Source organism: Bison bison, unplaced genomic scaffold (assembly GCF_000754665.1).
Source record: "Bison bison bison isolate TAMUID 2011002044 unplaced genomic scaffold, Bison_UMD1.0 scf7180017864232, whole genome shotgun sequence".
NCBI classification, from domain to species: Eukaryota; Metazoa; Chordata; class Mammalia; order Artiodactyla; family Bovidae; genus Bison; species Bison bison.
In genome coordinates, this window is record NW_011494804.1 from 2467971 (window position 1) to 2493562 (window position 25592).

Genomic DNA, 25592 nt, shown 5'->3' on the forward strand with positions numbered 1-25592 from the left:
ACTCATGTCCATTAAGTCAGTGATGCCATCCAACCATCTCATCCTCTGTTGTCCCCTTCTCCTCCTGCCTTCAATCTTTCCCAGCATCAGGATCTTTTCCAATTGAGTCAGTTCTTCTCATCAGGTGGCCAAAGTACTGAAGCTCCAGCTTCAGTATCAGTCCTTCCAATGAATATTCAGGACTGATTTCCTTCAGAATGGACTGGATGGATCTCCTTGCTATCCAAGGGACTCTCAAGAGTCTTCTCCAGCACCACAGCTCAAAAGCATCAATTCTTCAGTGCTCAGCTTTCATTATAGTCTAAATCGTCTAAATCTCACATCCATACATGACTACTAAAAAAACCATAGCTTGGACTAGATGGACCTTTGAAAGCAAAGGTCTGCTTTTTAATATGCTGTCCAAGTTGGCCATAACTTTTCTTTCAAGAAGGAAGTGTCCTTTGATTTCATGGCTGCAGTCACCATCTGCAGTGATTTTGGAGCCCCCAAAAATAAAGTATGTCACTGTTTCCATTGTTTCTCCATCTATTTGCCATGGAGTGATGGAACCGGATGCCACGATCTTAGTTTTTTGAATGTTGAGTTTTAAGCCAGCTTTTTCACACTCCTCTTTCACTTTCATCAAGAGGCTCCTTAATTCCTCTTCACTTTGTGCCATAAGGGTGGTGTCATCTGAACATCTGAGGTTATTGATAATTCTCCTGGCAACCTTGATTTCAGCTTGTGCTTCATATAAATTATTTTAAAGGCATGGAGACTACCAAGAGGGGAAGGCAGCCCTTTCTTCAAGTAGCACTTATCTGGGAAGTTAATGTATATATAAAAAATTTAACATGGCAAATGTATGACGATGACACTAAGTCATGCAGGAATAACAGAATAAACTTGTTAATCACTTAAGAGATTATTTTAGGTTAAGCTCCCAGAAAAAGTAGGTTTTGTCCTAAGATTCTGAAAGATGGTTAGAATTTAGAACAGGTAACAGGTATGGATGTGGAAGGTCAAACAGTGGGGAAGCAGGAAAGCAATTGGGAAAATTATACAGTGGGTTGGCAAAATTAACACAGTACAAGAAAGAAAAGAGCCTGAAACAGTCGCACTATGAAAAGCTTCTAACCGAAAGTTAAGATTTTTAGATTGATTATACAGTCAAGAGAAATCTATCAAAAGTTTTGGTATATTCTACTCTTTTGAAACATTTCCTCTTCTTCATCTGTCAAATAAATGAGATCTTCCTTCAAGATCCAGCTCACCAAATGTAATTTCCACAGGGAAGCTTTCCCAAAGTTGAAGTGCAGTCCAAGGCTCCCTCATCTGTATCCACAGCATTTTGGGCTAACCTCTGCTGCACTGTGCATGAAAGTGTTAGTCACTCAGTCGTGCCCAACTCTGCGCAACCCCGTGGACTGTAGCCCACCAGGGTCCACTGTCTGTGGAATTTTCCAGGCAAGAATTGACTGGAGTGGGTTGCCATTTCCTCTTCCAGGGGATCTTCCTGACCCAGGGATCGAACCCATGTCTCCAGGCTGATTCTTTACCATCTGAGCCCCAGGGAAGTTACACTGAATAGTGATTCCGAAACACTGCATGAGAATTAATGGGAAGCTTGGTGAAAAGACAGCAAGCACTGTTTATCCTTTAGCCTCTGGGAATCAGCAGTCAGACCACACTAGTTTATACCCTAAGAATGAAAGCCATAAGGCTGTGTTCTTTCACAGATGGGATTTTATAAAAATATTTGTTTCATTTTCCCTAGCATGTCACCAACCTTCTCCCTGGTGGAGCTAAATCTATTAAGCACAAATAACTATTATATGCTAAATTCTACTTTTAGAACCAACAACTAAAAAACCAAAGTGTAATTAATATATCAAAGTTATAAAAAGCATTAAACTACCAGCTGTTTTTCACACAATTAACTTCCGGAATATTTGAGCTTATAGTCAATTTTCCTTCTCCTTAGAAACTTATGTCCGCTACCTTCAGCTTTCTTTTTATTCTCATACATTCACCAGGAAAACATACCTGTTCAATAAGGTCAAACAAGGCACCTTCAAATAAAAGTATACTGTAATTCACTACTGATGGTGTGGCTGTCCCACAGAAGTACCTTATCTCACTGAACAAACAGACCTAGCTTGGAACAGACGGCAAGAATACACTTCTAAATGGCTTGTCAGAAATACTGTATATTAATGTATATATATGGAATTTAGAAATACAGTAACAACGATCCTACATGCAGGGTAGCAAAGGAGACACAGATGTGAAGAACAGACTTTTGGACTCAGTGGGAGAAGGTGAGGGTGGGATGACTTGAGAGAAAAGCACTGAAACATGTATATTACCATATGTGAAACAGATGGCTGCCGCCAAGTTCAACGCATGAAGCAGGGCACCCAAAGCTAGCACTCCAGGGAAACCCAGAGGGATAAGGTGGGGAGGGAAGGAGGAGGTGGGTTCAAGAAGGGGCGGGGGGAGAACACCTGTGGCTGATTCATGTTGATGTGTGGCAAAACCCATCACAGTATTGTAATTATCCAATTAAATACATTAATTAAAAAATAAATATATGGCTTGTCAGGATCCACAATATTGATATTTCCTTTCCAATACCCCCTTCTTCATCCTTGCCCAAAGGAATCCTTCCATGCAATTCTGAAAAGAGTAGGAATTGATATAAGGGGAAATGATCAAGGTGGTCGCAACCACACATTAATGGTGTCAATTTCTTTAGACAAATACACTAATAACCACAAACCATAACTAAAAGCAGGAAATATATTCTCATCTGGTGCCTTCAAAACAGTGATTTTATAAAGATCAACAAATTAAGCCAATATAGGATCAAAAAATAGAGCAAATTATTTTAAAGACACAAATATTTTTTAACTTTGAAAAGTCAAAATCCCAATAGAACTATATAACTTAACAAGTCAGTCCTAAAATTCATTCAAAACTCTACCCCAATTTTTGGAAGGGGAGGAAGAATATCTGAAAAGATATCAAACCTATGAAGTGATACTAATAAAAAGCAACGTGATATTGGCACAATACAAAACAGGTAAATGTAATAAAATACACTAGACAAGTTCAAAACTAGTCTATACATATGGTAATTTAGTATATAACAAGAGCAGCAGTCTTAGTGTAGAAATCATAAAACTCAGTAAATGGTGAAGAGCCAATATCCCCATTTGTAGGTGAGGAGACTTGTCACATTCCTATACCTTGCATCCTATAAAAGCAGTTTTCATATGGACAAAGGCATTAAACCCATAAAACATAAAAAGACTAGTCAATAGTGTTAGGGGTAAGTAAAGCTTGCCTAAAGAAAAACCACCCCCCAAATTGGTAAATTTTATGATATAAATAGGCGTCTCTGGTGGCTCAAACTGTAAAGAATCTGCCTGCAGTGTGGGAGACCTAGGTTTGATCCCTGGGTTGGGAAGATCCCCTGCAGAAGGAAATGGCAACCCACTCCACTATTCTTGCCTGGAGAATTCCACAGACAGAGGAACCTGGTGGGCTACGGTCCATGGGACTGCAAAAAGTCTGACGTGACTGAGCAACTAACACATGATGGAAATATTTTAAATTTCCACAGGGCACAAGACACCATGCGGCTAAAAGACAGCCCAGATTGGGACGATATATGCACACTGTGTGTCACTAAAAGGGAGTTACCCGTTAACTGTGTAATGAGTTAGAAGACAGTGACACTGATGTAAATTCAGGACATATAAGGAACTCCTACCAGGCAAAAGGACATTAGCAATTCAAAGAAAATTCACGTGAACAATCAATAAAGTTAATGGAACATCGCATAACCTCACTGTTGCTGCTGCTGCTGCTGCTGCTGCTAAGTCGCTTCAGTCATGTCCGACTCTGTGTGACCCCATAGACGGCAGCCCACTACTAGTAGTCAATGCAAATTAAATGGAAAAATGTAATTTTCACCCAAAAGACTGACCAAAAAGAAGAACAGATTTATTAGTGATATACTGTTATGGTATTCTTAGAGATGGGAACACCAGACCACCTGACCTGCCTCCTGAGAAATCTGTATGCACGTCAGGAAGCAACAGTTAGAACTGGACATGGAACAATAGACTGGTTCCAAATAGGAAAAGGAGTACATCAAGGTGGTATATTGTCACCCTGCTTATTTAACTTACATGCAGAGTACATCATGAGAAATGCTGGGCTGGATGAAGCACAAGCTGGAATCAAGATTTCCTGGAGAAATATCAATAACCTCAGACATGCAGACAACACCACCCTTATGGCAGAAAGCAAAGAACTAAAGAGCCTCTTGATGAAAGTGAAAGAAGAGAGTGAAAAAGTTGGCTTAAAGCTCAACATTCAGAAAATGAAGATCATGGCATCCAGTCCCATCATTTCATGGCAAACAGATGGAGAAACAGTGACAGACTTTATTTTGGGGGGATTCAAAATCACTGCAGATGGTGACTGCAGCCATGAAATTAAAAACACTTACTCCTTAGAAGGAAAGTTATGACCAACCTAGACAGCATATTAAAAAGCAGAGACATTCCTTTGCTGACAAAGGTCTGTCTAGTCCAAGCTACGGTTTTTCCAATAGTCATGTATGGATGTGAGAGTTGGACCATAAAGAAAGCTGAGTACCAAAGAATTGATGCTTTTGAACTGTGGTGTTGGAGAAGACTCTTCAGAGTCCCGTGGACAGCAAGGAGATCCAACCAGTCCATTCTAAAGGAAATCAGTCCCGAATGTTCATTGGAAGGACTGATGTTGAAGCTGAAACTCCAATACTTTGGCCACCTCATGCGAAGAGCCGACTCATTTGAAAAGACCCTAATTCTGGGAAAGACTGAAGGCAGGAGGAGAAGGGGTCAACAGAGGATGAGATGGTTGGATGGTATCACCGACTCGATGGACATGAGTTTGAGCAAGCTCCGGGAGTTGGTGATGAAGAGGGAGGCCTGGAATGCTGCTGTTTATGGGGTCACAAAGAGTCGGACATGACTGAGCAAGTGAACTGAACTGTTATGGTAGCAGAAACTGATACAGCTTTCTCAAGAATGATTTGGTAGTATGTTTAGCTTATACTTTTAGTAAACTCAGTAATTCTACTTTTTAAAATCAACTACAGAAATAGTCATACAAGTGTATAAAGATATACTATACATACATGTGAACACACGTGTGTAATAATGAAATGATATGGCTCAGTTAGTATTACTATATGCTAGGCATGGTTCTAAGAACTTTATGTGTATCGACTCATTTAATTTTCATAATAACTCTCCCTTTAGAATCAAGTCTGTTATTATCATCTCCCTCTTGCAGATAAGGAAACTAAGACACAGAGAAGTTAAGTAACTTGCCCAAAGTCACAGAGGTAATAAGCAATGGAGCAAGAATTCAAATCCAGGTGCTCTGACTTCAGTATCTGAGCTCTTAACCATTATAAGTTTACTACTGCTAAGTCACTTCAGTCGTGTCCGACTCTGTGTGACCCAATAGACGGCAGCCCACCAGGCTCCCCCATCCCTGGGATTCTCCAGGCAAGAACACTGGAGTGGGTTGCCATTTCCTTCTCCAATGCATGAAAGTGAAAAGTGAAAGGGAAGTCGCTCAGTCGTGTCCGACCCTCATCGACCCCATGGACTGTAAGCCCACCAGGCTCCTCCATCCATGGGATTTTCCAGGCAAGAGTACTGGAGTGGGGTGCCATTGCCTTCTCCAATTATAAGTTTACTGCCTCCCAAACCAGGATATTCATTTATAATATAATAGCAAAATATTGGGACTAGCTAATTGTCCATGATCAAATACTGGTAAAATAAATTATGATCCGTCCACTATGTAGAAAAACAAATGACGTAGTGCTGGCGTAGGTACACGCAAGTATTTGTAATACTTAAGTGAAAATAAGTCACAAAAAAGATATTGCATTCTTCCATTTGTATCTTAAAAATAACTTCTGTATATAGGTTGGTATGTATATATATTATTCTTTCCTTTAGACATTCGTTCAAAAAGTTACATATCACATAGTTAATGGCATCTTCTGAGAATAGGATTAGAGGGAGTAAGTGAAAAAGGATTTTCATGATTTACTTGGTATCTTTGTATTAGGCTACTTATTATACAATTGGCATGTTCTTACTTTTAAACCAAAAACAAATTGAAGCAAATGAAAAGCAAGGAAGTAGAGCAGTATCTACCTAATAGTTAAGATAAGATGCTAATAAGCCTGATACTACTTGACCTGCATGAGTCAAGTCAAGTTTCCTATGCTCCTGGCCACAGATGGAAAAACCCTAAACCTGGCCAGTTCATTATAATACCGTATGATCAGCATTCATCATGGTAACAGTATTCAGCATCATTAATGAAGTCAAACTGCTTGGGTTCAAGCTGCAGCTCCACTGTTTACTAACAGTATGACTTCAATTTAGTCAACCTATTTTCTCAATTTCCTCATTGTAAAATAGGGATGAGAATGTTTGCCCACGTTTCACATTTGTAAAGTCCTTAGAGTAACTTCTGCAAAAACTAATAAATATTCATTTTGTTAGACAAAAAATAAATGATGTTGTTGTCATTCAGTCGCTAAGACGTGTGCAACCCTTGGCGACCCCATGGACTGCAGCACTCCAGGCTTCCCTGTCCTTCACTATCTCCCGGAGTTTGCTCAAATTCATGTCCACTGAGTTGGTGATGCTATCCAACCATCTCATCCTCTGCCGCCCTCTTCTCCTTTTGCCTTCAATCTTTCCCAGCATCAGTGTCCTTCCAGTGACTTTTAAACGAATAAATAACTTAAGAAAAATCATATACGTTTGAAGGTATGTGTACATCTCCCTACCCAAAGACATTAATAACCTCTCCAAGTTAAACTAAGTACACATCTCATACACAGTAAGGGTGGTACTACCTTGTTTCCTAAGGCTATACAGACACATGTATGAATACCTCACCATAACATACAACATGTTTCTCGTGGCCAAAGAGCATCAAAGCCAGTGCAGTGGCAGTGTGCTAGCGAGCGGCTCCGAGCTCTGTCCTATGGCCACACCCCAAGAGCAAACCTCACCACATCGAGCCTCCGCTCTTTCATCTTCCAGGCCTGCACAGTAAACACGCTGCTTTCAAATCTTAACAGAGACATTCTATTTTAAGACAAATTCAAAACACTTTTTCCTCCTAACATGTCTTTTCTATTGTTCCTAGATAAAACTATTTTTCACTGGGATGCAATCCCTTTCCTCACACTCTTTCTTTCCCTAGCAAAAGTTTATCTTGATTTTAAGGCACCTTAATCCAAATTCTCACCCTTTGTAGGCTTACTTATAAATTTTTCTTCTGTCTCTTCATTCGACAGTACAATAGCAAGAACTAAGAAATTACAATGCCCTGCCAAAAGTAAGAATCGCCTAGAATAAAATCATGATATGTTACCATTGGCCTATTAAAGTCAGGTATTTAGAATTGGGCCTATTTCAGTATTTATATCAACTTTATAGACATATTTTAAACCTAACAGCTCTCAAAATATTTCTCCCAGTATACTGAATCTCTCTTATACACGATTTCTCTCAAATCACATCTTACATTTCCAAGTAACCTGTTCAAAATGAAGTAGATTATAAAGTCCCAAGAACCCCTGGGAGGGGAGGCAGCAGAATTAACTCAGTCCTTTTCTCATTATCTCTTGAATCTTTTTCATTCTAGAAACAGTAACTCGCACATCTTGTATAAATTCAACAAAAGGAAGCCAATTTAGAAATTCTCCCCTTCAATGCCCTCATTCAGCAGGTGATGAAATCAGGATCTAGAGAAGTTAAGTAACTTCCTCAGAGTCACATGCTTTGGACTGAAATGATGTCTGATGGTGAGACTCTAACATCTTTCCATCCAAGGCACAGTCCAGTATTAGAAATTGTAACTAACCACATAACATTAAAACTGTGTAATTGCAAGCAAGTATTACAATCACCAGTCCTAAGAAAAATATACATGTCTTTTCAGTATGTCATCTAGAACTTTTCAAAGTATTTTGAAATAATGACTTAAGATATTTACTGTTAAGTTCTCATTTTACAAAAAAACGAGCTAACCCCCAAAGTACTATATCCTTGCTACCACATCAAAGCTAAGGATAAGATTCTTTCTTAGTGAATTAACTAGTACTTAACACATAAAATCACATTACTTTCACATTTTCGATATCTGAGTGCTTGTATTAATAAAGTTTCTCTTGCTCTCTTTTAAAGGAAGTAATCTTGAGACAAATAGAAAAATCGTTATAATACTTTTATTAAAATCCAATTTTCTCTAAGTATCATTCATACCTGTTGTTCATCCTCCATGACGTTACTAGCAAATTCAAATACTAGGTCGTTCTGTTGGACCACAGCAGCCATAATAAAGCATTCCCCTTAGATCCACATGAGAAAAATTCCAAACAGGTTCGAGGACCAGGCAGCAGAGACCAGTGAACAATCTGCGAAAATAAGTCCAGCTAGACCTGTGAAGTTACTGTATGCCCAGGTTTTCTTTAAGGAAGGTACTTCAGATCTTCTTGCTTCACTGAGATTTTACTTAAACTGAGGCAATTTTTCTGAAATTTTTCTTCTCTGGAACTTCTTGACCTGAAAAACATAAAGCTTAAGTTAGTTATGAGAAAGCAAGCATATTATTTAGAATATAACAATCAATACAGATGGCAATGCCTCCAAAGTATTTTTTAATGTTTTTAAACAAAAGCAACATGACTAGTGAATTTTTTTAAAACTAGATATGTATTTCCTTTTAAGATTTCATTCCTGCTAAGAAAACGTCACCTCTCATTACTGAAAATGAAGCCATCTGTCCTCCAACTCCCTATTAAACTACAAAGTACTATTAATTAAAAACAAAAAAATCCCACCCAGCCATAACTAGGTTCTTGTAATTGCAATAAAGGATAGATAAACAACTTCTTTCTACTAACTTAGAAAACCACACACACAGGAATTGGTACTCCATGAGTAATTTCATAATACATATTTTTTGCCTAAATAGAAACATTCAGACAATATCCTCATTAGGTCTGATATAAGCATTCAGACAATATCCTTGGTAGGCTTTAAACTCGGTCTAATACATTGAAAGTTTAACAAGTACTGTTTTAAGAGCTTTTAAAAATAAGCAGAAATTAAAGCCTGCTCTTTCTGTTCTCTAGAAAGGCTTCTGGTAAGTAGAACGCTTTACCATGCTTAAGTCTGTCTTCAGTGGCTTCTTTTTAACGCACTGAAATGTGCCCTTATCTCCAGCACAGGCTTGTGAGCAACAGGAAGGAAACAGTACTTGACCACGTCATGGCAAATTAGAACATGCAAAGAACTGCACTTTACAATAGAAAAACAGAAGCGCAACTTAAGAGTGAAAACAATTTCACAGTGGAGGGAGAAAAGCTTTACAAAGTGCCTGCAAAGATGTCTGTCTATTTAATTCTTTGTTTTTTTAAGGTACTATTACTAACAAAAGTCAAAGGAAAATTTAATTTAAAAGTTGATCACAATTTTGTTACACACTGCATCATATGGTTATAGCCACAAATATGACATAAAGAGACAAAGATATACAAATAATCACATTAGATAACATCTAGCTCTTTGAAACAGCATCTACAATTTTAATTTTAAAGAGGCAAGTTCAGGAATGAAGCTGATCTCACGAATCACTTTTCCTGAAAACCAGCCAGTGTGTGCTAGCTAAATCACACACTCATTTTCCTAATTTCAGTAGTCAATTTCCTATATATTCCAGATTCTACGGGTTATCATGGATGACTATGATTTCCCTAACAGGAAATTAAAAATTAAAAAAAAAAATTAACGGTTAAGAATTCAATTCAATTCAAGTGATATTTCTACTCATTAACTTCTTACCCAGCGGTTTCCCACACTCACCTAGTCCACTTCTTTTAATAATGAGTTCAACTCTAACGTTGGGGAAATATTTTTAGCACTACTATTCAGGCATTTTTAAATTTTTTAATTGGAGTATAATTGCTTACAATGCTGTGTCAGTTTCTGCTGTTCAGCAACATGAGTCAGAGCTATGTACACATACATCCCCCTCCCTCTTGAGTCAGGCAGTTTTGGAGCAATGCACTAAGTCTAGAGGTGGGAAAAGCCCCTGACAGACAGATACATAAAACGCACACACTACGGTCCCCTTTGAAGTCTCATCCAATTCTTATGCACTAGGTTTGTCTTCCCACATAAACCACATTCATTCTTGCCTCCCTTCTCAACTTTTAGTATCCCCTACACCTGGAATTCCTCTCCCACTTCTCAGCAGCCATTTCTATGTTCTCCATCCTTCAAAATGCTCAACTCAAGGCCCATTTCTTTCATAGCCTCCCAACCTCTGTGATTTGACCTACACGGGCCTTCAAAAATACAACACTTATTGCCCCTACCACAAAATTAGCACTAACTGTATACTGTCTCACGCTTGAAAATTATGTCCCCCTCATTCAACTGAATACATGTTTCAGTGTCTATTATTTGCAGAGCAATGTGCCAGGCACCATGATAATTAGAGCAAAACTTCTCTGGTAAGTAACCACTGTTTTTAACATTTCTTCTGTAACTACCAAACCTATGTGCCCATAATAAAAGATAGATATTGATGACAGATAACTATTTTCTGTCATCAATCTATCATATGTTTACAATCTATCATACATGTTTAAACTCTTTCTATGTATATTCTTTATAAACAATGACTATAATACTTTTGATAATGAGGAAACCAATATTCTAAACTTGATGAACCACAGTAAGAATAACCAGATAACCAGAATCAAGGGATGTTTTCTGATTTTAAAAGTTGTGTTTTTTTCTGTAAAATGTTGGATTCCAAAAAACTAGTCCAAAATCCATTTATTCGTAAATGCAAAAGGGACACTGTTCTAATGACCAATGTGAACACATCTAAGTGAAGTTTCACTTTCTTTTCCACTGCAGTCACAAACTTTTTCTTACCAGCACTTCCACAGTGCTATTATTTAAAAAAATTTTTTTAATTTCAAAAATATGGACAAGCAATCAACATATTTACAAATTATAGTACATACCAATACTCTTGCCTGGAAAATCCCATGGACAGAGGAGCCTGGTAGGCTGCAGTCCATGGGGTCGCTGAGAGTCGGACACGACTGAGCGACTTCACTTTCACTTTTCACTTTCATGCATTGGAGAAGGAAATGGCAACCCACTCCAGTGTTCTTGCCTGGAGAATCCCAGGGATGGGGGAGCCTGGTGGGCTGCCGTCTATGGGGTCACACAGAGTCGGACACGACTGAAGCAACTTAGCAGCAGCAGCAGCAACCAACAGTAATCAACCAAAACTGAAATGATCGCCCATGATCACTAAGACTTTGTTAGGGTAGAAAGAGACACCATTATTCTGGTGAGTAGCTTTTGTTCATTTCTACACTTTCATTCACATACTGAGAATGTGTAAGTAAAGGAAAGCTCCTGCATTCTTTTATTGGCTTTATTAGGCCTCTGACCCTCTGTCTTCTTTCACTCTATCCCACCGCTCTTTCTTTTCTCTGAGTATGTATACAGCCTATGGCACCAAGGTTGTTCTTGGGGAGTTTTTCTAATTCCTGATCCAGAGGTACTACCCATACATGTTGCTGTGCTGTGCTCAGTCATGTCCAACTCTTTGCGACTTTATGGACTGTACACCACCAAGCTCCTCTGTCCATGGGATTCTTCAGGCAAGAATACTGGAGTGGGCTGCCATTTCCTACTGTAGGGGATCTTCCCAACCCAGGGACTGAATCCACATCTCTTGTGTATTCTGCACTGGCAGGCAGATTCTTTACTACCAGCACCACCTTGTAAGTCTACCCACCCATATTAGATGTACTTAAAGTAACAGTCTCAGTGTATTAACATTTTTTCAGTAAGAGATAAGACGAGACACCTAGATCGATGATTCAATTTTTCATGAGTGAACTAAGTCTCTGTGCCCAAGGTGTCACTATCTGAAAGCATAACAGAATTACCACTAGAAGCTTCATCTCCTCAATCAGGACTCTGTCCATGACTAAAGTACACAGTGTCTAAATCTACTCAAATCCTTCATACTGTAATAGCTTAGAACACAGTTTCTTTCTTTTTTTAAGTTTTTTTTTTTCTTCTTAGTCATTTATTTAGGCTGCTCTGTGCAGCTTGTGGGATCTTAGCTTCGAGATCAGGGATGGAACCCATGTCCTCTGCAGTGGAAACTCCCAGTCCTAACCACTAAACCACCAGGGAATTCCCTAGGACACAGGTTTCTAAGTAAACACATGTATCAAATTAGAAAAAACAAATCTCCATCTTTTGTTTAGCTCCTGATGCCTAAATCTACTCACTAGATTATCTACTGGATAAGTCCATGTCAGAGTCAATGTGTCTAAAACATTCAAAACTAAGCTTATCATTTTTGTTCCTCAAATTTGCTCTAGAATGGAAAAAACATGGGTTCTTAGAATAAAGTAGGGGCCTTTTATCTACTTCAACAAAATTATAAGGTCTTCAGTAAATTTTAAACATGGTTGAATTTACTAACCATTAGTTATATGTATCCGAGAAGGCAATGGCACCCCACTCCAGTACTCTTGCTTGGAAAATCCCATGGATGGAGGAGCCTGGTGGGCTGCAGTCCACGGGGTCGCTAAGAGTCAGACACGACTGAGCGACTTCCCTTTCACTTTTCACTTTCATGCATTGGAGAAGGAAATGGCAACCCACTCCAGTGTTCTTGCCTGGAGAATCCAAGGGATGGGGGAGCCTGGTGGGCTGCCCTCTCTGGGGTCGCACAGAGTCAGACACGACTGAAGCGGCTTAGCAGTAGCAGCAGCAGTTATATGTATTACATTCAGAAACACTGCAGTATTAATCGTTACCAAGCATATTCCATAACTTTCAAAGCATCAGTCTTTATAAAATAATAAGTAAAAAATGAAAACAATGCATTCAGCACAAAGACAAAAACAGTTAACTTATCTGCACAGTTTTGAGAGGTCATATAGATAGGAATCCACCAAATAATGAAAATTCCCTGAGCTGGCTCTCATCTCTTTCAAGTTGGGAAGGACCATATTCTTACTCTTCAAGGAGTCACGCCAGAGAAATACCTCATCAGTGAGGTTCCTCAGCTCTTATCATCAAACTAAGCTTCACATTTAAGGTGAAGCATTAGCTCAAGCGAAAGAGAAGAACACGGGCTCTGGCATCAGACCACTTGGGTTTGAACCCTCTGCACTGTGACTATGGACAAGTTACTTACTTAGCATCAGTCCCTTCTTCCTGCAAAACAGCTATAAGCCACAGTTTGTTCATTCTGTAAAATGATTATAACACCACCAAAATCTAGATTTTCTATGAAGGTGAGATGTAAATGTATGTGCAGAAATGCCTGGCATACAAATTTTACTCAATAAAGATTAGCTTCACTATAATCTAAGTATAGTGCAAGAGATAATGTAACAGGTGCTTAAGTCTTATATCCATACTCCCTGGAGTATGGTTATCTTATATCATACTCCCATTAACAGTTATTTGCTAGACTCCAACAAACAACACCGTAGCCCCATATCAACAAAAGTATACTTCTATTTCAGTGTCTAAAAATTTGGCACCTATATGATGAATCCAGTTGCTTTAAGGTTGGGACCACACCCTGTCTGGCAAGATTCCCTTAAGACAGAGTTCCATTATGCTCCTAATCCAAACAAAACAAATTTACTGATTGTAAACACAAAACCCTCAGCCACAATACTGGCTACTATAACTAATTCAGTGGTTAATTTTTGGATAATTTATTATAAAAGATTTCAGGTAATAATAAACATATGATAGTCAAAATCAGTTTTTAATACTTTTTCACATTTGCTTCCTTAATTGCTAATTAAATTCAAATTTAAGCTTCCTTCAAAAGGGCTTTAAACACAAGAGTCTATAAATCCATCAATTCAATTAAAAAAAAAAATTACTGCTACCCTTTGGAAGTTACTAGGCCACCAACTCATTACGCTTAACATGAACACTGATAAAGGGAACTAATTAAACAAAAAAGCAAAGTTTTTAGATTGAGACAGCTCTGGCCCAAAGAAGGTAAAATGCACCGGCTTAGAGCAATGGATGGTTGAACGACTACTTTTAATTTGAATGACTATCTCTAATAAAGCATTCAGACTGTGTGTGTGTGTGTTCATAAGGCTGGAAATATTTAAAGAAGTGAAATTATGTAGTAATTCCAGATGCCAGGTACTTGAATGGAAAGTATTTTTATATGAAGTGGTAACCTAATAAACTGCCCTTTTCAACATACAGACATACTCATCATAATAGTTTAGAAAAACCATGAAACTGGAAGAAATACAATGAAAATTTTTGAAAAGAATGAGAAAAGTGAGAGAAGAAAAGGTATTTAAGTTAGAAATGAGAAGCAAGCAGTAAGTCCATAAACTGTAGTGAATGGAATGATTCTTACATAACAGATCATAGTTAGGCCTTTTCAATTTTTTTGAGTATGGCAGAATGCATTCTATTAGCTCTCAGCAGAAATGAAAATAAGAAATCAGTGTTATCAAGATAAATTCTATACAATCTTCCACAGACCTGTCTATTCTCAATCTAAAAAGTATGAAATCACACACTTAGAGGTGAAAAGAATGTATGGATTACCTAGGAAAATGTATTCACTGAACACTTCAGAGAATTTGGGCCCAGAGCAGTCTGACTTGTCCAAGGTCACACACAGTTGATGGCAAAGAAAGCAACAATTCTCTGCTTTTCTCCAATTCCCAGCCCAATTCTCTACTCAGGCCCCTCTACCTGCATTAATAGAACTTCATTAGTATTTTTCATTAGCAAAGTATCTGGACAAGTAAGAAATCCATTACACAAATATCCATATCAGTTCAGTTCAGTCGCTCAGTCGTGTCCAACTCTTTGCGACCGCATGGACAGCAGCACACCAGGCCTCCCTGTCCATCACCAACTCCCAGAGTTTACCCAAACTCAAGTCCATTGAGTCGGTGATGCCATCTAACCATCTCATTCTCTGTCGTCCCCTTCTCCTGACCTCAATCTTTCCCAGCATCAGGGTCTTTTCCAATGAGTCAGGTCTTTGCATCAGGTAGCCAAAGTTTCAGCTTCAACATCAGTCCTTCCAATGAACTCTCAGGACCAATCTCCTTTAAGATGGACTGGTTGGATCTCTTTGCAGTCCAAGGGACTCTCAAGAGTCTTCTCCAACACCACAGTTCAAAAGCATCAATTCTTCGGCACTCAGCTTTCTTTATAGTCCAACTCTCACATCCATACATAACCACTGGAAAAACCATAGCCTTGACTAGACGGACCTTTGTTGACAAAGTTAAGCCTCTGCTTTTTAATATGCTGTCTAGGTTGGTCATAACTTTCCTTCCAAGGAGTAAGTGTCTTTTAATTTCATGGCTGCAGTCACCATCCGCTGTATTCTGGAGCCCCAAAAAATAAAGTCTGACACTGTTTCCACTGTTTCTCCATCTATTTCCCATGAAGTGATGGGACCAGATGCCATGATCTTAGTTTTCTGAATGTTGAGCTTTAAGCCAACTTTTTCACTCTCCTCTTTCACTTTCATCAAGAGGCTCTTTAGTTCTTCTTCACTTTCTGTCTTAAGGGTGGTGTCATCTGCATATCTGTGGTTATTGATATTTCTCCCAGCAATCTTGACTCTAGCTTGTGCTTCTTCCAGCCCAGCATTTCTTATGATGTACTCTGCATATAAGTTAAATAAGCAGGGTGACAATATACAGCCTTAACATACTCCTTTTCCTATTCGGAACCAGTCTGTTGTTCCATGTCCAGTTCTAACTGTTGCTTCCTAACCTGAATACAGGTTTCTCAAAAGGCAGGTCAGGTGGTCTGGTATGCACATCTCTTTCAGAATTTTCCACAGTTTATTGTGATCCATACAGTCAAAGGCTTTGACATAGTCAATAAAGCAGAAATAGGTCTGTATAGTATCTGTAGAAAAATATCTGTATAGTATAGTACAGTTTCTATACTATTCTGTGCAACCTCTTTGATACCTGGAAAATAATTTTCAGTAATATTTTTACATTGAATAACTGATGCAGAGGAGTTTCTAGATCTATTATTGTTTTAAATCCTACAATTTTACTTTAGTTGTTCTTTCCCAAGTTCTATCATATCCTACTATCTTGCTTTACCTTCATTCAGCCTAAAGTGAAAAGGAAACATTATTAAGCGTTTTTATAAAGCTACCACAATTTAGTAGGTCATTAATATACTTTAAACTTTAATTGACATTTTTCTTGCTAGTTCTTTGAATACAATACTGCTATCACAACTAAAATACCGTAGGTGAGAAAAAATTACTAAAACTTACCAAAATGTAGTTACAGTTAAGTAACCAAACTTAACACTTCCCCAAGCAAGTCTCTAAGTTCCTACTGAATGAGGAAACAAACAAACAAACAAAAGACACCAATTGTGAAATACATCTCATTGCACAGTCCTCTCTAAACCAAGGACCCAGACTCAATCCCTGGATCAGGAAAATGTCCTGGAGAAGAGAATGGTTACCACTCCAGTATTCTTGCCTGGAGAATTCCATGGACAGAGGAGCCTGGTGGGCTACAGAGCCCATGCAGGCACAGAGTCGGACGCGACTGAGCGGCATAAACAAGACAGTGGAGGAAAAACACAGTGACCGTCACGAGAGGAGCAGACCATCCCCTGCCACACTCACAGGTCTCTAATTCAAAGAGAAAACGTTCCTACACTCCAACCTTTAAATTTAATTACTTCAAATATTTAAGAATTTAAGAAAACAGAGAAAAAGGTAAAAGGGCTACAGTCCACGAGGTCGCAGAGTCGGAGATGATTTAGCGACTAAACAATAATCTTTTAGGTAGCTCCCCAGCTTTAGGCATCTTTCATTGAAAGTGAGGGGAGGCAGGGGAAGTGAAGTACCTAGATCTTTTTCCAGAACATAGTTTTCTTTCCATGTGAATGAAACCCAAATTGATGTTTTCTGTATTCTGATGACATCTGCAAAACTGAAGCATGCCTTAGAAACCTGAATAAGCTCACCTTAGCTTCAACCACGTTAAATGAAAAAAAAAAAAAAGAGAAAACCCCAAACCCACAAAGTCAATATGATCAAGGCAACAGGCTGACTTCCCTGTGCTCGGCCTTTTCACTGACACCCCAGGACAGCTCCGGGACGTGGAGGGCAGGCTGCGATTGCTCACTCACCCAGACCTGAAGGGCCAGTTCTCTCACATTGTTCTCCCCTTCCCACCACTGGCCGCTCAGGCCTACCTGGTGTCAGGTTACATTCAGGCAGCAGCCACAGGACCTTGCAAAACCAGATCACATACCTAGACCTGTTCATACCTGTGGTCTCAAGATTAACCCTTGTTCTGAGCCTGGTCTGAAAATAAAAAAATTTAAAACCGAAGCGAAAAAAATAAAACCAAAGAGAAATACTCAACAGTAATCAGGTATTGTTTTAATCCTGGGTCATGAAAGAGGTTTTACTTTCTCCAAATGACTGAAAGTGATCATTGTCAAAATGTCATTAATTGATGCTTTTATTATGCAAATAAACTGACTGAAGGAGTTTTCTTTCCTCCAAGCAAGCTAAATCTGAATGCTGATGAAAACACACCTGCTTGGGAACACAAATATGCTGAAATGTGCTTATCAGCAAGACCTGTTCGGGCAGTTAACAATTTTCTTCCTATAACAAACAAGAAACAGCTTGCAAGAAAGCTGTTTCATTTCTGTGGTTGTTTACTCTCCTGTTTAACATTTTCATCTCTTAAAACAGACATGCTGTAGAGCAGCGGGTCCCCCATTCCAGAAGACAGCACTTTCCCATCCAGAACACTGCTTCATTCTGGCCCAGAGTGAAGGGGAAAAGGCCAGGGATACTGCTGAAAAGCTCACAGGATATCTTGCTAAGGACATGCCTCCCCCCAACTCCAACTCCCACAATGCACAATAATCTTCTAGAAGAGACTGTTACTCTGTCCTAGGAAGTTTTCACTCTTAGGAAGAGATACACCATCAGCTGAAAACAAAATTGAAGGTCACATAGAAAGCTTAATGGCCACAGACTGCATTATTAGGTGACAGCTGCTCCATGTGTTCAACTGAGGGGTCCTTACTGCCTTTAGTCTAGTTCCTCTTGTGGCTCTTCAGCCTGCAATAGGAATAATTCACCAAAAATGAAAATAGAACCAACTGACTTCTCTACTTAAAAGTAATCAACATAACACTGTAAATCAACTATACTTCAATTTTAAAAAACTAATCAGTGGCTTCCACTGCCTATAAGAAAAACTTCAAGTCCATTAACAGGGCTGAAGTGGCTCTTCATGATGCTCCAAAAGGTATGAGAAAACGGTAGCCATCAGATGAGTAAAGCAGGATATCTGAACACCTGCACAGAAGAGTGAATGGGAATCGTTCACCGACCAAGTTTAAAAGGACACCCAGGCCACAATATTACGACTCTTCATTCCCATCTCAGAAACAAGTACACCAGCATCTCTGCATTTCATAGCCCCTCTTGGCCCGCTGCCCCACCCCTGAGGTGAAGAAGCCAGAGTCCGTCCTGCTCCAGTTCCTCCAGCGCCCGTACATCCCACCCTGTCCCAGGCTTGCTGGCTCAGTTCAGAGCTTTCCACATCTTCTTGAGTGATCATAGCCTTTTATACCTGTGGCATTTTAGGTGCCTCTCCCAAGTCACACTGGGACCTGAGTCAAGGACACAAACTCTCGAGAAGCAAAGCACGTTTACCTTTTCCCAAGTCACCAGCAAGTCTGATGGACTCATCCTCACGCACAGAACTTCCTGGTCACTACGTGTGAGAAGCTCTCCAATTTCATAGCATACCCCTTTCTTCTTTGAACAATAAAAATCTATTTTCAATAAGTTTGGCTATAATCAAACGATCCTGGTGCTCCATGTCAGGATCCTTAAAATGGGATTCTTTCTATAATCATCCTCATAATGACCTGGCTCATGCCTATGATGGTAAACTCGAGGACACCAAAAAACCTAGAAGCAGCAAAACCACAAGATGAGAAATGAGACAGTGGAAGGGCATGGGCTGAGTATAAATTACATACGTAACTTTATATTTTCCTATTGCACAAATCTCAGATTGAAGCAAACTTTAAATACTATTCACAGTTTATATAAAGATTTGTAACACAGGGAACTCTCTGGCAGTCCAGTGGTTAGGACTGCTTTTCACTGCTAAGGACATGAATTCGATCCCTGGTCGGGGAACTAGGATCCCACAAGCCATGCAGTGCAGGGGGAAAAAAAAAGAATTATAATACAGAACAGTTCAATTTTTAGGCCTTCTTACAACATCCATTTTCACAAGAAACCATGCTCTACTGATCAACTTGGTGGTTAAAAAAACAACTGATGATACTTAGTGAACTTCCCCTAAACTCAGCACTGTGGGAAAGACGAAGAGATAACGCATGGGCTGCCTTCTATGGAGCTTACAATCTAGTTCAGGAAAGAAGACCAGGAGAGAAAATAACTGAACACTGAAAGTCAGCATTTAATTAAACATTAATAAAGCTGGCCAATACTGCAGCATTTCTGAAGAAAGGACGGGCAAATGGGTCAAGGAAACACTTTAGACAGTGAAGGCCCTAAACTCAACCTTCAAGTGAGGCAGGATGTGGAGAGACTGTACGGAAAGGGAAAGACAGCCAGATACAGTGTGTGTGCACACATGTTTCCTTAGACAGGCATACATGTGTACATGCGTGCACATGTGCATGGATGCGCATCTGTGTGAAGGCTGAGACACAAAGGAATAAAGAGAATTAAAACCGACCAAAGTGGGCATCCCTGGTGGCCCAGTGGTAGAGAATCCACCAACCAACGAAGGAAACACAGGTTGGATCCTTGATCTGGGAGGATCCCCCAAGCTGTGCTGAGGAGCAGCTGTGCCCACGTGGCACACCCCTGCAGAGCTGTCCTCCAGCCATGGAGCCCAACCGCTAGAGCTCCTGAGCCTCACACCCGAGGGCACACGCTCCAAGAAGGGCCACCACACCGCAGCTGGAGAGTGGCCCCCGCTCGCTGCAACCAGAGAAGAAAAAGCCCCAGCAGCAGCGAAGACTCAGCATACCCAAAACAAAAATGAATGAATGAATGAATAAACAAAAACCAATGACCAGAGTAAGTTTGGAGACAGTTAACAGACTGACCAGAGCTAAGAGTTGACAACAGCAAACAGTAGAAAATGTGAACCAAAGCAAAACCAAATTATGGAGAGTCTTGAAAGTCAGGCAGTGGAATGCAGGCTTGATTTGGAAAGAAGAAGTGGAAAGTTCCTGGAGGTTTTCAAATCCGGTTGCAGCAATACTGTGTGGTCCCCAAGATTACGAAGCTCAAAGCAAGGGGGTCGGGTAACTACCATCTAAAAATGATGAGGACAGTTTAAACAAACATCCCATAGCTTGACTTCTACACTGATATTAATAACTTCTAGCCGCTGATGTGTATACTATCCTCCTTAAATTCTTCATTAATTACGTGTAACAGAGATTCTCCACAATGGTTTATAAATCACCCAGGGTATAGGAAAATTATTTAAAACAAGCAAAAATTACTTCACTAGTTTACATCAAGTTTTTATTCTTTGCCTAAGGATTAAAAGAAGGCAGAAATAGAAAAATAAGATTTAAAAAAAGATATGACTCATTACCATACAACCTTTCTTACAAGTTAATCAACTGAACCTCAAAACTGTCCTATATCCATTTGGACACTACAGAAACTTTGAAATATATGAACTTGCTGCATCTGTGGATGACTGCATATTGCAGCTTACAGTATTAAGTATCTTGAAAAGATGATGCTGATTCAGTTATTTAGTGAGGAAGGATATGACATCCATGACTGATGACAGTTTCTTAGTCATTTAATAGAGACTTCTGGCACCAACTTTCAGTGCATCTTTACTTTCTTCTAGGACAATGTTTAGAAGAAAGAAGTTCCTGTAAAAATGTCTATTTGCATTAAACTTGGCTCTTTGTTAGATGCCTTTTCTGCTTTGTGGCTTTGCTTGACTCTTCAGAAGTTCAAGAATTCAAAGTTGCTTTAGTAGATGTAGTGGGCACTTACTAGATTTTTAAAAATACTTTAGCATGAAGACACACTTAGAAATTTTACAACAGCACAATAAGGTCCACTTATATCATAATTTGTTGGTAATCAGATCAGATCAGTCGCTCAGTCGTGTCCGACTCTTTGCAACCCCATGAACTGCAGCACGCCAGGCCTCCCTGTCCATCACCAACTCCCGAAGTTCACTCAGACTCATGTCCATCGAGTCAGTGATGCCATCCAGCCATCTCATCCTCTGTCGTCCCCTTCTCCTCCTGCCCCCAATCCCTCCCAGCATCAGGGTGTTTTCCAATGAATCAACTCTTCGCATGAGGTGGCCAAAGTACTGGAGTTTCAGCTTTAGCATCATTCCTTCCAAAGAAATCCCAGGGCTGATCTCCTTCAGAATGGACTGGTTGGATCTCCCTGCAGTCCAAGGGACTCTCAAGAGTCTTCTCCAGCACCACAGTTCAAAAGCATCAATTCTTCGGTGCTCAGCCTTAATTTACAAAACAAGACATATCATATCACGTGTGCTAAGTCGCTTCAGTCAAGTCCGACTCTTTGCAACACTATGGACTGTAGCCCTCCAAGCTCCTCTGCCCATGGGCTTCTCCAGGTAAGAATACTCGAGTGGCTTGCCATGCCCTCCTACAGGGTATCTTCCCTACCCAGGGATCAAACCCACATCTCTTACGTTTCCTGCACTGGCAGGCAGGTTCTTTACCACTAGTGCCACCTGGGAAGCCCGGCATATACATACTGCTTAATTCTTAAACATCTTTAGAACCACTGATGTTGCTGTACAGACAAAAAACCATGATACTTATCCTCAAGGAATTAAGAGAGAGATAATAATAACAAATTAGAAAAAAAATAAGAAAATAATAGCTACAGGTACCAGGCTTCATATTAAAGTACTTTGCTGTATCTGTCATTTAATCGTCATGTCAGTAACAACCATGGCTTCAGAGACCAACCAAATAAGAGCAAGGACTTTGTCATGGTCACCACCAAACCCCCACAGCTTACCCAGAGGGTTATGAACAATATTTGTCAAAGAAATACTCAAGATGCTCAGAGACAGTATGAGTACATGTCTGACCTCAGCTCACACTCATTCATTCACTCATCCATTCAACAAATATCCCCTGAGTACCTACAACATGTCAGACTCTGTTCTAGGTGGCAGGAATACAGGAAAAAACAGACCATTTCTGCCTTCATAGGGTTTCTAATCTAGTGATCTTGATGATCCCCCTCAAAAAATTCTGCTTTAAAAATGTGGGATTGTCAGGCAATATGGCTGCCCTACAACCCATAAACAGAAGCCCTGCCCCTCTCCTTCACATCTAACTCCCAGCTACCGCCAAACCCCTGACAACTGGACACAGAAAATGTGACCTCTCTAAGTGGAAGAGCTGTGGGATAACTTCTTACCTTTCAGACAGTCTATAGGTATATAAGGAGAGGGGAAGGGAAAATTTGAGGTGAAAACAGATACAGCTAAATCCAATGGCCAACTTCTTACAGGCAAACCTCAAGGCTACTATTTCCCTTTAATTTTTAATTTGACTTTTGAGTTAATCGAAATTTAACAACAACTGAAAGGCTTATAGAGAAGGGGATGGCAACCCACTCCAGTGCTCTTGCCTGGAGAATCCTCATGGACAGAGGAGTCTGGTGAGCTGGAGTCCATGGGGTCGCAAAGAGTCGGACTCAACTGAGCGACTAACAAAAGGTTTATTGGGGAGTTTTCTTTTTTAAACCATTCCCTTCACAAACATAAACACTTCAAGGAGAAGATTACATTCCCCTTGTATTGTCTTCTCCTATATACTAGGTAGCCTTCAGAAGTCATATTAGTACTATCCATATTCTTTTATTTATTTCACAAGGACTCACGAGGGACCTACCTGCTAGACACCGGTGGGTAAGAGTTGACAGGAAAGAGACAAGTAGCTAAGACACTATGGACAATCAGTCTATAAGCTGAGACCAAAGATGCAGCAGAAATAGATACAAAACTTATTTTCCCATGTTATTCAGTAATTATTTGCTGGGGGGACATTCCAGATAGAAGGAGCTAAGGTAAACCTAAAAGCTTAAATCACTGAATAAAGATGAAATGGGAATTTAATGAAAACAAACTTTTTCCTAAAAGCATGCAGGATCTGGCATCAGAAGACCTGTGTTCAAATCCTAGTACTGCCATTTAATAACTTTATTTCCTTGGGTAAGTCAACCTCTGTGACCTTTCTTTCATCATCTTAAAAGTTGTACCTACTAAGATTTTACTTTGTAAACCACCAAGTGCTCTAAAATTTTTAAAGAATATTGATACACCAAAAAAAAAAAACAATGCGTATCAAAATTTGAGACCAATATATTAGCTTATCATTTCATATTGAAGGCCAGTTTTTTATGACCTACAAAAATTTCACAAAAAGTAAACACATTTTCATATTTTCTCTAACTGTGATCCATACAATCCATAAATACAAAACAAGCCTGTGACATGCCTAGGATTGACAAGTGACAAAAGTTTAATAAAACAAGCTTTACACTTAACGTGTCCCCTAATGGGAAATTAGAGCAGCAACTGTACATCTGTGTCTCTGTTCCTCTCATCGTGGTTTAACTGACAGGAAGCAGAGAACAAGATATGGCATACAAACATCAAGTACTTCCTGCCTTCTCTGCTACATCTTTATGTCTTGTTTTATAAATAGTCCAATCATCTACATGAAAATGTATCAAAGCCTGGTGCCAGAAGCATAAAGATGTAATTGGTAAAGACTGTTTATGAAAACAGAACAAATAAAAAGGTATTCTGAGGTGGGGATCTAAGTTCATTTCACACATGAAGACTCATTATTAATAGTTTTCTCAAGAAGTATTTTTAGGAGTAAACACCTTTCAAATTAAGACTTGAAAATCACAATGATGGACTACAAAATGAAATGTCTGAACAACAGAACAGCCCTCAAACTATTTTACCCAACTGGTTAGATAAAACATTTGACCACCTGGATAGAAGACCTTCCCATTCAGCTTTTACCTCTCATAAAAGATAACCACCACTCAAAACGGAAACAAAAATCCTTCCAACAGGCAACTCAAAACAGCAGTACGGATAGCTTGCCTCTTGGATCCCTGGCCATTTTTGCCATGGCTCTGGTAAGCACTTTTTCCAGGTCGCCATTCGTGTCCCTCCTGCCAATCACACGATCTCTACCCGCTTGTTCTCTTCTCAGAATATCCAAAACTTGGCTCATACCATTTATTCACATATGCTCACCCATCAACTATAAACAAACCAAACAGAACTCCATTCCTAATTGGTCAAGTCTTGCTGTTTTAAGTAAGTCATTTAAGAGAATTTAATATACACATAAAAATCAACTTTAAGCATGGCACCATGCTCCTAAAGTAAGTAACATTTCTTAAAATGAGTATCCTGGATAACAACTGCGTTTTTATTCAGTATTTTTCAATGAAAATATACTTTTCAGCAGAGTAAGAGCCTAGCGCCTTCCCAGCATATCTGTAGTATATCTCTGCTCTTGCTTGTCAGTGTATTGCCCTCAACTGTCCCAGTGTCTAGGGAATACATGCTCCCTGAGCCTTAAGGGAAGTGTCCGTTTCCTTACACATTAGCTCCCTTGCCACAGCCTGTGGCTCTGATGCTCTGTCAGACCACCCTGTGTGAGGGTGCTCAATCACATCCAACTTTTTGCCACCCCGTGGACTGTAGCCGCGCAGGCTCCTCTGTCCGTAGGATTTCCAAGGCGACAATACTGGAGGGGTTGCCATTTCCTATTCCAGGGAATCTTCCCGACTGCAGAGATCAAACCTGAGTCTCCTGCATCTCCTGCATTGGCAGGAAGATTCTTTACCACTATGCTACCTGGGATGCCCTCGAACCACTCTAAATGGTGAGAAAAGTCTCAGGACGTCTGCAGAGAACCTAGTGTGTACCACCTTCTTGACAATCATTTGCTAACAAAGGCAGGCAACTGTTTTATTCTACCAAGTGCAGATGAACAGTATGTCTTCCTTTCAGTTTATTTCTAAGACTAACAGGTTATAAATTAGCCCATAACAACCACATATCTGTCTCTGGTCCATAGACAAAAGGATCAAATATAACACCCAGTTTTAACAGTTCAGACCATAAAGTATTTTGAATAAACAAATAACTTACACAAATCTTCTATTTCTAAATACAAATTGTCTTAACTGTCTCTGAAACTAAAACACATATAAGTTTAATTCTGATTAATTCTAATTTAAATCTAAAATCTTCACATTCTTCTTCTTCATGGTTTAATATATATATGTGTTTTGTGTGGTATATGTTAAACCTTATATAAATA

General features: G+C 39.5%; 1 protein-coding gene across 3 annotated transcripts in view; it reads right to left on the reverse strand.

Annotated features, from left to right (window-relative positions):
• The window catches only part of ELF1 (E74-like factor 1 (ets domain transcription factor)), an 86877-nt gene that overhangs the window by 52154 nt on the left and 9131 nt on the right, over positions 1-25592 (reverse strand). For 2 of the 3 annotated variants that reach the window (XM_010846155.1, XM_010846153.1), the window contains exon 2: positions 8349-8648. In XM_010846155.1, the coding sequence (XP_010844457.1) occupies positions 8349-8420 (72 nt within the window). In that variant the 5' untranslated portion in view covers positions 8421-8648. Of the gene's footprint in view, positions 1-8348; positions 8649-9249; positions 10976-25592 lie in introns of those variants that run through there. The other variant, XM_010846154.1, reaches the window with a different exon arrangement.